General features: G+C 35.5%; 1 protein-coding gene across 7 annotated transcripts in view; it reads left to right on the forward strand.

Annotated features, from left to right (window-relative positions):
• The window catches only part of SIPA1L2 (signal induced proliferation associated 1 like 2), an 88,474-nt gene extending 77,048 nt beyond the window's left edge, over window positions 1-11,426 (forward strand). For 5 of the 7 annotated variants that reach the window (XM_067465251.1, XM_067465261.1, XM_067465269.1 and 2 more), the window contains 5 exons: window positions 351-482; window positions 5,235-5,288; window positions 6,145-6,262; window positions 7,539-7,620; window positions 10,181-11,426. In XM_067465251.1, the coding sequence (XP_067321352.1) occupies window positions 351-482; window positions 5,235-5,288; window positions 6,145-6,262; window positions 7,539-7,620; window positions 10,181-10,327 (533 nt within the window). In that variant the 3' untranslated portion in view covers window positions 10,328-11,426. The remainder of the gene's footprint in view (window positions 1-350; window positions 483-5,234; window positions 5,289-6,144; window positions 6,263-7,538; window positions 7,621-10,180) is intronic. The other 2 variants (XM_067465265.1, XM_067465281.1) reach the window with 1 other exon arrangement.
• Window positions 11,427-13,900: the final 2,474 nt, after the last annotated feature.

Consider the following 13,900-nt stretch of genomic DNA (forward strand, 5'->3'; position numbering starts at 1 on the left):
ATATCTATACATAATAGTTCAGTCACCCTTCCATATCCATGGATTCTGTCACCACAGATTCAACTATCCACAGCTTGTTGTTTTTTTGTTTGTTTTTTAATTTCAAAAAGCAACCATTGATTTTGCCATTTTATGTAAGGGGCACACATTTACTATGTTAGAGTATATAATGGGACTTGAATATAATGGAACCAAACACTAGCAGGTACCGAGACTCAACTGTGCATTCCTAGTTTCCTGCTGTGTGTCAGCATCCGGACTGGTTATGCATTTGTCTTACACGGTTTTAGACTTTACATATTTTTTCACACATATTATCCTAAAGACAGTGCATTTTATTTGTCACTCAGATGAGCTGTGGTTCTCAGATGGATCTTTATCTGACAAATCAAGATTCAATGATCCTGGCCTGATGCCACTTCCAGATACTGCAACAGGATTAGACTGGTCTCATCTAGTTGATGCTGCACAAGCATTTGAAGGTAATTAATACATACTCCTTCAGTATTAACCATGGTTAGTCTAAATTAAACCTCAGTCTTATCAATAGCAAAAATCTATTGATGGCATACATCATATTAGTGACAGCTCTGTACCGATTAGTTTTTTTTCTCTTTACAAGTTACTTACTACCTTTTAAAAAGTGAAAGACAAACTCTATCAGTGCAACACAAGATTGATATTGGATGGATGTGATGGGCTAAAATTGAAGTAAGATGGATAAGAACTCATATAGCATATATTTCATCACTTAGTCCAGAATTAAAAGGTAATTATTACTTAGCTTTCCTAGGCAGTTTCTTTAAAACTAAAACTGATCTCTTTCCTTCCAAAGTATTGATTATTTACTGCACTTGTTCAGATGACTATGATCTGAAGTAGTTAACCTGAGATACTGCAACTGCTCTCAGGTGTCCATCCGCTAATTGTGATTTGAAATTGGATTCAGTACATTTTGGTAGGACATTCTCTAGACACATTTCCCTGACTGTGAAATCATGCATAATTTTATATGATACCTTTTTCTTCATAACATTGAAGAAATATTGTTTTCCTTTAAAAATGAGCAATGTATACTTTTGTTTTTATTTTCCTTGAATAGCTGAAGTTTTGTAGCTATCATCTTTCATGGCTAGAATGCCCTAAACACCCATGAATTTAGTGAACTATGAAGATGAAAGAACTCTACGGCATGTTTCTTACTCAGTGTTTGAGAGTCATAGATATTAATTAAACTTGAGACAAGGTTATTCTGCCCCCTTAGTCAGCTAATGAAGTTGGATTTATACAGTGTTTTGCTACTTGGATTGTGATGTTAGTTTTCACACTTTGGTTTCAGTTTCTTTATTATAACAGTCATTCATATTTTAGATTTCCCTCACTGAAGCTATTTGAGATGCTTGCTCAGGACTTCCCTGGTACTTCCCTCACCCATTTTCCCCAAAACCTCATTTCCCCCCAAATGTCACCCATTTTTGGCTGTAGTCATGGAAAATGTTGCTAGTCCCCGTCCCCCCTTGTATCCAATACGGTTTTAACAACGGGTTGCTAAAACTAGTACATGTTAAAAACTGTTCATAAGAGCCAGTAAAGTGTGTGTGGTTTTTTTTATTTTAAAATGTGCAAAGTTATTAAAAAATTAAAACCTATACACATGTACACGTGTGTATATATACTTGCATATACATAAATAAATTCAGTATTTCCTAACATCTATCCAGTGATTGTACCTGACTATGCCATTTCCCCAACTCCTCCCATTGTAATTTGTCTGTGGAAAGAAAGCAAGGAGAATATTCCAGAGACTGGGACCAATTACCAAGAAAATTGCCTCCTTTGTTCCACCAGCATGTTCTCATCTGAAGATTTTAGAGTTTTGATATCATATATAGATTTGTAACAATCTCATAGGCTGGACCTGAACTCTATAGGGCTTTATAACCAGCACATGGAATTGTGCTGGAAATGGAATAGCATCCAGTGGAGTTGTTGAAACAAGAAAGGTATATGTTTATTGCTGTCTCACTAAGCATCTTGCAACAAGATAGCACTAACATTGCAACATCAGGATGTTAAACAGTTAAAAGAACGTAAAATAATTTAAGATTAATCCTAACAAATTAGCTTTCCTGTTTAACTTTTTAGTTTAATTGTTTGTTTACTGAATATGGAAGCAGTGGATAGTTGCTTCAGAAAACGAACGAGTATGTATACTCAGTTTTCTTTCTTGGAGCTGGTATTTCCCTCTTCTCCCCACCATCAGTATAATTAATTGGTGGTTTCTGAACTACTTCCTTTTATCTTAGAGATCAATAAACCTTAACATATGTGTGTAATATTGCCCCATGTGCTATCATTAATTCTTTTTTCATGTTATATAAGATACTTGTTTGTCAACTCTCAACCCACCAGGGGTCCAAAGCTTTTTATAGTAATTAAACATTAAATATGCATCTGAAGATCATTCTATGCAAATTAAATCTTCTCCATAAAAATGGCTTTATAACCATAGACTATTTGTTAAATTTTGAAAATGTACTTGAGTAGCATTTGATGTTCACAATCTCAGTGATATTGCTTATTAAATGAGTAAGTCCCTTATTAGTTATTACAAAGTTGCCTACCTTGTAATATTTCAAAATATGCCGATGGATATAATCCTGATCTGTATCTGCATTCTGGGGAGCAGTGCACAAATTAAACAGGAAAAGAACAGAAGCTGGTTGACATGGCAGTGAGGAGAGAAGGTTTACTGGTAATGTGTAGGTCTAGCATACAATTCACTTCTGTATTCTCATGCGTAATATAATCCTTAAGTTTCCTGGGTGTCTGCTTTCTCGTAATAGAGGGCAAGAAAGACTCTTAGATTTATATTGTTTTTTCATAGACATAGGTAGTAACTTTTTTTCTTGAATAAGCCATTACATGAGAAAAGTCTGAGTTACACTATTAGCCACAATATTGCATTTTCAACAGCACTCAATGGCCAGTTCAAGGATAATTAAAGACTCTCATTGTAGTCCAGTGTATTTGGTGTTTTTAAGATTTGAAATAGCAGGCCAGATAGTTTGTGGATTGTGACTGTTTTCAGAACTGGATTAGGCTAAGGTCCTATCTAACCCAACATCCTGTTTCCTCACAGTGACCAAAAAGATGCCCATGGAAAGCCCACAATCAGGACAGGGGTACTATGTGTTAAGTGTTGTTAAAATGCTTCTTACTTTGAACCTCACTGTACTGAAAACCACTTAAAGTAAACTAATCAGACAGATGGAGGGTGTTTATTTTCTCTCTATAGATATCTTGGTAATGTCATTGAAGAGTTTACTGGGAACGGAAAGCTACTTGGCTGCAAATGCAATGGGAAAACATCTTAATGCTTAATAACACTTGTGTTTTATACTTCCAAAAAATTAAACAATACCCTTGTATATCTAAACTTTATCTTTCCAACATTTTCATTTTTTTTCATAGCATTTATTTTTCCACTTCATGTAATAGTACTTGTATCTTATACATGTATCATGTTTCTGTTGTTTAACAAATCATTAAATGTTTGCCTGCTTTGGATCCTATCTGGAGAAAGAAGAAATACAAATTAAATTAATCAAAAAAATAGTACCTTCAAATATAATCCTTTCCATTTTCTACCTAGTATCCAAAACTGTACAGTAATTTGTTTTGGCAACCCTTCTAAAATCCATGAATAAATAAAAGCAATGGAAGCTTATATTGGGAATAAAACATTGCATTATGTCACAATCAAGCATATCTCAGTATTGCATTTCATTATTCTTCTTGACATCAAAGTACAATAGTTTGTACTTTCACCAATTTCACTAGTGGAAAATTTCAGAATATCAGGAAATACATCAGAAGTGGATAGTTGCTTGTCTTGATAGTAATAAAAATGAAATTACAGAAAATAATAAACTTACAGGGAAGTCTTTTGTTGTGTTGGAGATCTCCAGGGTCAGAGAGCTCCAAGTGCTAAAGCTTTGACAGGTTTCCGCTGGTATAGAAGAATAGAAGCGAGAGAGGGGTGCTGATTTCAATACATTTCTGCTCATTCCCCATTCAGCCAATTTATGAGCAGTGAAGACAGATATCATCCTCCACGTTGAGGGCATGGCAGAAGGCTGGGAGAGTTAAGATACTTTGATGGCAGGGGATACTCCATCCCTGCCACTCCCAGATCCACACAATTTTCCCTACCCATCAGAGCTCCACTGTCGGGAAGAATCGAACTTCTGAATGATCTGTAGCAGCAGGAAGGGCCATCAGATTAGTTAGAGATTGGAATTCTTCCTACACTTGTTCCCTGTCTCTGATGTCAAAGGGGAGAGTCTCTCTAAGATCCATAGAATGCCATAGTTTGTAGATTTAGGGTCTTACTCAGATAAACTTGGCTTTATTAACTAGTGATTCCTGCATCTTACAAATTATGAGCTAGTATAAATGGTCAATGAAAGGCTCAATTTTTATTGCTTATTATATAAAAGTAAGGGTGACTGTCCAGCAGAACCAGACCAGGTTTGACCCAGTTGGACAGTGAGGCTTCCACTCCTGCCAATTTTGCAGTTTGGGAGCATAGAGTTGTAAGCATCTTGTCAGAATCCGGGGCTGGCTTAAAGCAGCAATGCTTCAGACTAGACCAGATTTTGTGACCTGTACAGATGGACGCTTTGTGTCAATTTACACTTTTATTTCTTCTCCCTCATTTTTAATACGTAGCATGGCCATGTTCTGTACTGTGACTACATTCAGATTGAGTAAAATTGCTTTTAAAATTATCAAGTCTGTTGTATTTGCCGTCATGAGCATTGGCTGTATGTTACTGATGTGTGAAATCATTCTCTTATCTTAACAGTTGGTTGTTCAAAACCAGATAGTTCCCAAAGTAGAAATAGGGATATATTTAGCAAGAGCTTGTTCTTTTTTTCAGCTTGGAAATTGGACAGAAAATAAGTTTACATTGATTAAAATATTTTCCACACCTAAAGATGATATCCAGTGCCAATATTTTAATTTGCTCATTCTGCAACTTTTTATTAAAGGTTAAGCTTTATTTATTTGAAATGAATATAATATAAGAGGTGATAAATTGTATATGGTGGATTCATTGAGATTGTTTTTAAAAGAAACCTTGTCTATTAGAAGGGTAACAAATACAGTATTCCAAGTTAGTTCAGTGGACTGTGTTGTTTATAGGAACATTCTAAATCTTATTTCAGATTTTGACTCTGATGAAGAACTTGGGCCAGTCTGTCATCACACTGCATTTCTAGGTGATGATCTGGGGTTAATCGTTGGATCTTAATTTTTTCAATATATCTATACTTTTATATGTTTGCACGGTTGCATGGTTATATGCAAGTTTGGGGAATTTATGAAATGACAGGCATGTTATATCTAAGATCAATTTTAAGAAGTCTGTGGACTCTAGAGAAATCTGAGTTCAGTCAACATAACAAAGGAATGATTCCTATTGTTCTAGAATAAATCTTTTGCATGGAAAAAACTCCACATGTGCTTTACTCTTGTCTTATATCAATTTGTGTGTGGCATACACTATTTTTAAGCACCAAGTATATTTGTGTATGCCGCACTGCATGTCCTTCAGTGAAGAAAGTCAGTTTTCAAATGAGTCAAGCATGTATTCTTTGAATATTCTTAGAAAATTCTTGAAAATCCTTAAAGCACATTTTCTAAATCAAAATTAATAATATCATGATAAAGGCCATAATGTTAGCAGTAGAGTTTTGGGCTTCAAGACCTACAGGTAAACACTTTATTTTGTTCATGTATAGTAGTACAGCAAATGCTCTATGCTATACTAGATTCCATACCGTTTTATGGAATTTTGTACTGCCCTGTGTATGAGGTGCTTGCATTTTCTACTAATTTGTTCAAAGTCGTTCACAGTCTCAGTTCTGCACATTTAAACAACACTAAACTAGAAATAAACCATGAAAAAATCAATTAAACTGAGGCTGTAGAGTCTATATGGGTGGAGATGGGGTATTAATATACAATGCAGAGACTCACTTCTTTGGCTGTGCAGCCAGATATATTTTGTGTACTAAACGTATATTTTGTACATCTGCTTATTTTAGATGTTTTTGTACGTATTTGCCTTTTCAGATCAAAGGGTGGCATCTTTTTGCACCCTGAATGACATGCAACATGTGCAAAGTTTGGAGAATAATCAAGCTTTGGGTGCAAGCCCAACAAATGGAAAAGATTTCATTGATGCTAATGGGTATGTGAATCAGATACCCCGCTCCACAATATCCTTCCTTTAAATTAGAACTAGGGGCTAAAAAGTGCAACTGGCTTCCAATAGTATGGTTAGGAATGCTTGCTTAACTATTTTATATACAGATTGCCATATCTTTTTTCACTAGGGGGAAATAGAGAAGAAACTGAAACTGGCATTAAAATTCAAGACATCTGCAGTCCACTACCATTTAGATGCTCACTAAATTTTCAAATCGCTCCTTTAGGTACTAATATTAGGATAACTGGACCATATGTTTTTACAGATTTTTCGTAGGACAGTTTTGGGTCCCCAGCTCTGCACTGGTCTCACTCCCTGTGTGTGCATGATAATGTTTTAATAATGCCCTTCATTATTTTAACTCTTGGAGTAAAAGTCAGAAATATCAGTAAACAAAGCACACTTTAAATTTTGTGTGTGTGTCAGGAGTGACTTGAGAAACTGCAAGTCACTTCTGGTGTGAGAGAATCGGCCGTCTGCAAAGACATTGCCCAGGGGACGATCGGATGTTTGATGTTTTACCATCCTTGTGGGACGCTTTTCTCATGTCCCTGAATGGGGAGCTGGAGCTGACAGAGGAGCTCAACCTTCTCTCCCTAGATTTGAGCCGCTGACTTATCGGTCAGAAATTCAGCCAGCACAAGGGTTTAGTGCTACCAGGGGCTTTAAAAATGATATCCCTGTATTGTAATAAAAATGGTATAGCAGTGAAATAATGTATCATTGTAGTGATGCTGCTGTTAGATTAAACTACATTAAAAGCATGAATAGACAACTTCATGTGTTTTCAAATGAAATGGTTACAAGGTGACATTGATTAACTGACAGACTGATTGATTGTGTTTCTGTATTGCCTCTCCTCCCAGCCCACAAGGGCTCCCAAGGGGACAGAACAAATAAAAGCCTATTAAAAGAAACAAATGTAAAATAACATTCAAACACATTAAAATATGCTATAAAAACTCCTAAAAGCAGTCTGAAAACAATTCTAGAAACCAGTTTTAAGACAGGTAAAGCACCATTTCAAACACCGAATGTCATATGGAACAGCAGTGTTTGGCTGCCCACTGAGATCTTAAAACAGGTGGCACCACCTTAACTTCCTTGAATAGGGAGTTCCATAGGAAAATACACTTGTCCTGCTATAATTGTGATTTGACTGCCTCGTGTGATAAACTATTTTTTTCTTTGTTTTCTACATTTTGTATGGAATTGTTTTACTCCTGAAATAACTGCAAAACACCATTTAATTTTAAAGGGAGGATAGCCCTACTACCTTGACTGGAAAAGTAAACCAGTTGGAAGTGATCCTTCGACAATTGCAAACTGATCTTCGGAAGGTAAAAATATTTAATGCAATAAAACAGCATCAGTACATTATGATTTTTGTCCCAAGATCAGTAAAACAGCTCACAAACTACTTGCAAACTAGATGCCTATAGAACTTGTAATGTTCACCACATTGGACAAACATTAGAATGAGAATGAAGGCAGCATGATTCACACGAGAAAAAGCTAGTTGGTAGGAAGGAGGCAAAAATCTTCTACCAGCATTGTGCCTCCTTATCAGATCAGACTCTTGGGAAGTATACTATCATTTTTAATATACAAGAAATTGGATTACTGCTATAGATTTTATGAGTTAATTCCGCCTTCTGGAAAAAAAAGGGGGGGGGAATCTACTGACAATCAAACCAATTATACTATTCCATGGTTAATTAAATACCAGAGCTGGAAAAATTACTTTTTGGAATGCCTAGAATCCTAGTCAGCATGTTGGCTAGTGGGCATCCTAGCTGGGGGATTCTAGCACTCAGTAAGGTCCTGTGCTTTTGTTAAATAGGCAACAACATACATTGTTATGATTTGATTGGCTTGAATCAAGTGATGTTAATTAATTAACCCTGGGTTTTAAAAATCAATTTTGTTGTTATTGTGTGCCTTCAAGTTGTTTCTGACTTATGGTGAACTTATTACATGGTTTTCTTATCAATATTTGTTCAGCTAGAATGTGAGGCTGAAAGTATGACTTGCTCAAGGTCATCTACTGGGTTTCCGTGGCTGAATAGGGATTCAAACCAAGGGCTCAAGCCACTATACCACACTGTCTCTGTAATTTTACTCCAGTGATATGCATGAAAATATAAATAGTTTTTATAAATAACCTTTACAAGATTCACCCCGCTTAGGCAATTCATGAATAGTTTTGTTACTGTAACAATATTAAGGAAGAAATAACATTTCAACATAAGACTGAAAGTCCTGATAAATGTGTGTACTGCACAAATGGCTAGTTACACCCTGTTCAAAATCTGCAAGTCTAATACTTTATGACTTTCAGTTTTTCCTTCTTACATAAGATTTCCTTATAAAAATTCTTTTTAGTGCACAACTGCTAGAGTCAATTGTCTAAGCTCTAGTGAATTGGTGCATGGCTGCTTTGAGTACTCTGAGACCTTAGTGTGTCCCTCAAGCAATGTTGCCTTAGTTTTAAGACTTAAATTATAGGTGACAGTGGTGGCTCACATAAATTACATATAGATATCATCAAATTTTGTATGAAGGGATAGAATGGAAATGGGTTTTTTTTATTATCAAATAAAGGCTACTAAACCTCTCCTTTGCCACTTGCTGATCTTCCAGAGAGCTCCCTGGAAAACATAGACAAAATGAAAAGTCAAGTTGGAATGATCAGGATTCACAGTTCCTGTGTGCTTCTTTTTCAAATATAATTAAAGCAAGGCCTTTCTTCATTATGTGTCAGTTAAGGAGACAGGCTTCTTGTTTATAGTGGTCCAACTATAGAACATCCTCAACATAGTTATATGGCTGGCACCAACATTATAATTATTGTACTGCTCATTAAAACCTTTTCCATTGTTTGCTGAGACGTTTGACAAGCTAACAAAGTCTCTTCTCCTTTGATCTAAAGAGGGTTTTCTGAGAAGAAATGTGAATACTACAGCCTTGCTTGATTTTATTTGCACTGTTGAAGACTTCTTTGCCAGTTATTTCCAAAGTAGTTAGTGTGATTGTAATACTGACCCTCCTACATTCATAACATTAAAATTTCCTTGGATAATGATTCCTATCTCATTATGTTGTAATTAGTCATTTCAGTCTGTTGGGTCTCTTCTGTTGAAGGTTATAGAATGAATTAAGCTGTGAACATGGGTTTATTGTAGCTCTAGCTTGAAAATTAACAGTGTGATTACATATGTCTCTACTCTTTGGTTAAGAGAGCACATGGAACTAAATCAATTATGGCATTTGTGGTAACACTGAGTCATCCCGCTCTTCCCCTTATACATCTTTACAGTGCTGAAAACCTGCTGTAAAGGATTTCTCAATCCTCCAGAACGATTTTAATGTGTGCTGCACTGTCCCTAAACTGCTTTTTCTTCTAGATATTTGACATTGCACAAGACCCTGAGCTTGTTATTGATGAAATTAAACCCTGTGAAATTACATAGTATTGAGAAGCCATTCTCAGATCACCCATACTAATTTCTCCTCCCCCCCCCCCCACCCACACACACAATTGCTTACTTACTAGTCACTGCTGCCTTTTGTTGTAAGCATTTTAAGGCACTGTTCTCCTATCATCATTTCATGCCTAGTTCTAGAAATAAAAGAGTTCATATCTTTTTGTGATGAAATGTCTGGTACTTTGTAGTAGTGTGCTGCAGTGTAGTTTAGCCTTATAGCAATATTATAAAAAACTGGTTATACAAGTTTATTTAGCAGCTAAAACAGCACATGTGGGGATTCAAGTTGTAGTTCTAGTGCTATCTCTGTGAATGAGGAATTTAAGTCAACAGAGGGCTTTTAGCCCACTCAGAAGCATGAGAAACCAAAATATGTGCTCTAAGCATCATTAACTCCTTTTTTGTGGTTTAGGAAAAACAAGACAAAGCTGTTCTCCAAGCCGAAGTCCAGCATTTGAGACAAGATAACATGAGACTTCAGGAAGAATCACAGACAGCAGTTGCTCAACTAAGAAAATTTACAGAATGGTTTTTCAATACAATAGACAAAAAGTCTTAACATATAAGTGCCTAAAAAAGCACTTTTGAGCCACAAAACACCAGTAATTTTGCATTATCCTAATATAATTTCACTGTGTTCACAGTCCATTTTACAATTTCTGCTTTAATCTCTGCCCAGCCCTGTTTCTTTGAGCAAGGCTATGAGCTGTTAGGAATTATCTTCATATTCATCTGAATTAAACAGAGAATGGTTGGCGGGCATTTGTTTTTGTGAAAATGAATGTACGGATTCTGGTGTCATTTTAGACATTTTAAAGTATACTTCTCGCTTGGACTGGTCTGGAGAAGAATAAGTTCTGTTTTTACTTTCTATACTTCAGGTGCTCCAGTGAAGATGCTAAATCAATTTATGATAGATTGGATTTGATTTCAGTACTGTAAAATAAAAATAAACAAGTAGACATATACTTTCATGTTTAAAGGTGCTCTATTTTTTGTATGTACAGTAGATATTTCCACAGTCAGATTGTCATAGCAATAAGAATGGATGTAGAATTGAATAGTCACAAAACTGTGTTTATAAAATTAGTGCTGATGAGTTAAACAACACTAGTTTGGATGCAGATATACTAGGAATTATTTATTTGCGTGGGGAATGGTGCCTGAATTTCAACAAGTTTTCTGTCCCCATTCCCCAAAAAAACATATACATGCCTTGTACCAGGTTCACGTATCAGTTCACTCTTGTGTCAATGAATTTTGTATAGTTTGTGTTTAAGAAGGTTACAGATAGACTAACTATTCAAACTATATGTAATGCAAGACAGTCAATCATTTGTATAATGCCAGATTTGTTTATCTTTGTACAGAAGCTTTGAATGAGTGACATGTATTTAACACCTTTATTTAAGCCTATTTAACCTGTTAATTTTATAAAGCCTTTGTTTTATCTGCACTATGGTGAGGACAATAAATTGCAAGCTACAGTGTATTTTAGCTTGCCAAAGTGGCACTGCAGAATTCTAGAAAGTCTAACAATTGGATGCTGCTAGGACACAGTTTGTGTTTGTATGCTTTAACATTTTTAACTGTTTCATTTGAAATGAACATACATCTTGCTTTTTTAAATAAATGTTAAAAATACCAATCACAAAGAAGCAGCTGTTTTATTCATCAATTAAAGGGATTATGTTCAATTATAATTTCAAAAGATAATGCAGAATTATATACAGTGCATGCACTTGAGTTCTAAACTTAAAAGGCATGGCTCAAACTCACTTTTGATTCACCATGTTGAATATAGCAACAGCTACGAGTTTCATCTGTAAAACAGTTTCTAACTATTAAGGCTAAATCCCATACTGAATATGGAATTTAGCTTTAATAGTTAGAATGTTTATAATAATGTGGTTCCCTCTCCCCCCTCCTCAATATAGAGGGAGTCGGTGACCATTTTCTACAAGTTCTGATTCATGAAAATTCAAGTCATTTACATTATGTAGACAATGCCCAGAATCTATTGAAGGTATTATTTTAAATGTCAATGGAAAACAACCCTTACTGCTTATATGCATATATTATTTCTTTAACAATATATAGAGAGATGATAGTGCCTAATAATGAATTATGAAATACAGTATTCTTCTTAAAAATATAATTTAGTTATTATTTATTTACCATATTTGTATACCGCCTTTCTCAGCCTGAAGGCGACTCAAGGCAGTTTACAGTTGGCAACAATATGATGCCCCAACAAATATAAAATACAATTTAAAACATTTAGCATGTAATATAAAACTACACAAAACCAATAAAACAGAAATCATCAGTGTCTCCTTACTAAAATTCATGACATCATATCATGCATCACAAGTTAGTGCCATCACATAAACCTGGAAGATTTACCCATGGTGCTGTTCTGCTTGCTTTTGTGCTCCTTAAACTCTGTTGTGGATAAGAGAAAGCTCCCTGGCTCAGTTAAAACCTCTGGAAAAAATAAAACCTCTGGAAAAGACATGAGGAGAAGCAAGGAATTCCATCAAGGACTGGGATACTGGCTCCAAGAAAAGGATCTGGAAATTAGAAGTTTCATGATGGCAGAGATTATGCAAATTTCTCTGAACTTCAGTAAGAAAAGAAAAGGAGTCTACTAGCCAGTATTTATGTAGCATCTTGCTTGATGACTTGTTTATCCATTAGAATTGGAATATTACATGAAGGAGAACTGTAACCAGAAAGTGTGAGAGAGAACTTAAGAGAGAGCTGTGAGATGAGTACTTCGCTGCAAAGAAAACCAGACAAGTTGTCAAATCAAAGAGAAGCATAGTGATGGCTGATGCTAGACTCCCTTTCTCATCTTTTCAGCTATCTACTCTTTATTGGCTTTTTTGTGCCTTTGCTTGTTCTTTGAGAATTCCATCTGTTTCCCACCTCAGCTTTCCATCCTGACCTATTTCCTATGAAGATTATCATCCTGCAATCGTTGATCAATTCCTGATAGACGCATCCTGCAAAGGGCTTACCTGTGCTTTACAGAAGCTCATCTTGCAGCCATTTAATGAAGGCTACTCATCAAGTTGTGTGACTGATGCCTCTTTCAATTTAAAATGAAAGTTATCCTATCTACTTAGTCCTTACTGAGCTTGACTGTAGAAGCATGAAAGGTTTGATATATTCCTGTTTATACAGCTACATGTTTACAAATTAAAACCGTGCATTAGGCAAAAAGGCAAGATTGTCTTTTCTTTAGATAGTACTGATTTTTCTGTCAGTAGGATGCCTTAAACACAATAGAACATATGAGCATTACACAACTTATTTTAGCCAAAATTAAACACTGATAATGGATTATTGATCTCAGAATTCAGGGCGGTTAAACCGGGTTGGATTGTGTCTGCAGTAATTTCTAAACAAATGTCTTGTGCAGATTCACATTTCCCTTTTTGGATACTTACAATGAATCATGGGACAACCAACAAATTTGACAAACATCTTGTGGTTTGGCTTTGTGGGAGATGTGTTGGTTATGTAGAGAAACAGGGTAGGAAGGAAATGAGCACTCAAACATAGCAAGACATAGGTTGTACTGTCTCAATATGTGTTGAAGTGCATTTTGTCATTCACTGAAAAGAACAATGAATATTTTATATAATGCTATGAAAGGTACGAGGGATATTCAGAAAGTAAAGTTACAAGATTTTTTTAAAAATACAAAGAATGAATATATTTGAATAAAACTTACATGGATTATAGCATAGGTATTACATTATTTTTTCACATAATCATTATTCAGTTCAATACATTTTGTCATCTGTGCTATGAGTTTTTTGATGCCTGTGTCATAGAAGTCTCCTGCCACCTTTTTCAGCCAGTTCATCACTTTGATTTTCACCTTGTCATCGTTGTAAAAGTGTTTTCTATCCAGATGTTCCTTCAGTTTAGTAAACAGATGATAGTCGCTGGGTGCAAGTTTGGGGGTGTGAGAGGGGTGGCTTAAAACATCCCAACCAACTGAAGTCAACAACTCTTGTGTTGTATGAATAGTCTGTGGTCGTGCATTGTCATGAAGGAGAGAGACTCCCATTATCGGCAACCCACAACTTTTGTTTTAGATGGCTCTTCGAAGTTTCTT

This window comes from Anolis sagrei, chromosome 1 (assembly GCF_037176765.1).
Source record: "Anolis sagrei isolate rAnoSag1 chromosome 1, rAnoSag1.mat, whole genome shotgun sequence".
NCBI lineage: Eukaryota > Metazoa > Chordata > Lepidosauria > Squamata > Dactyloidae > Anolis > Anolis sagrei.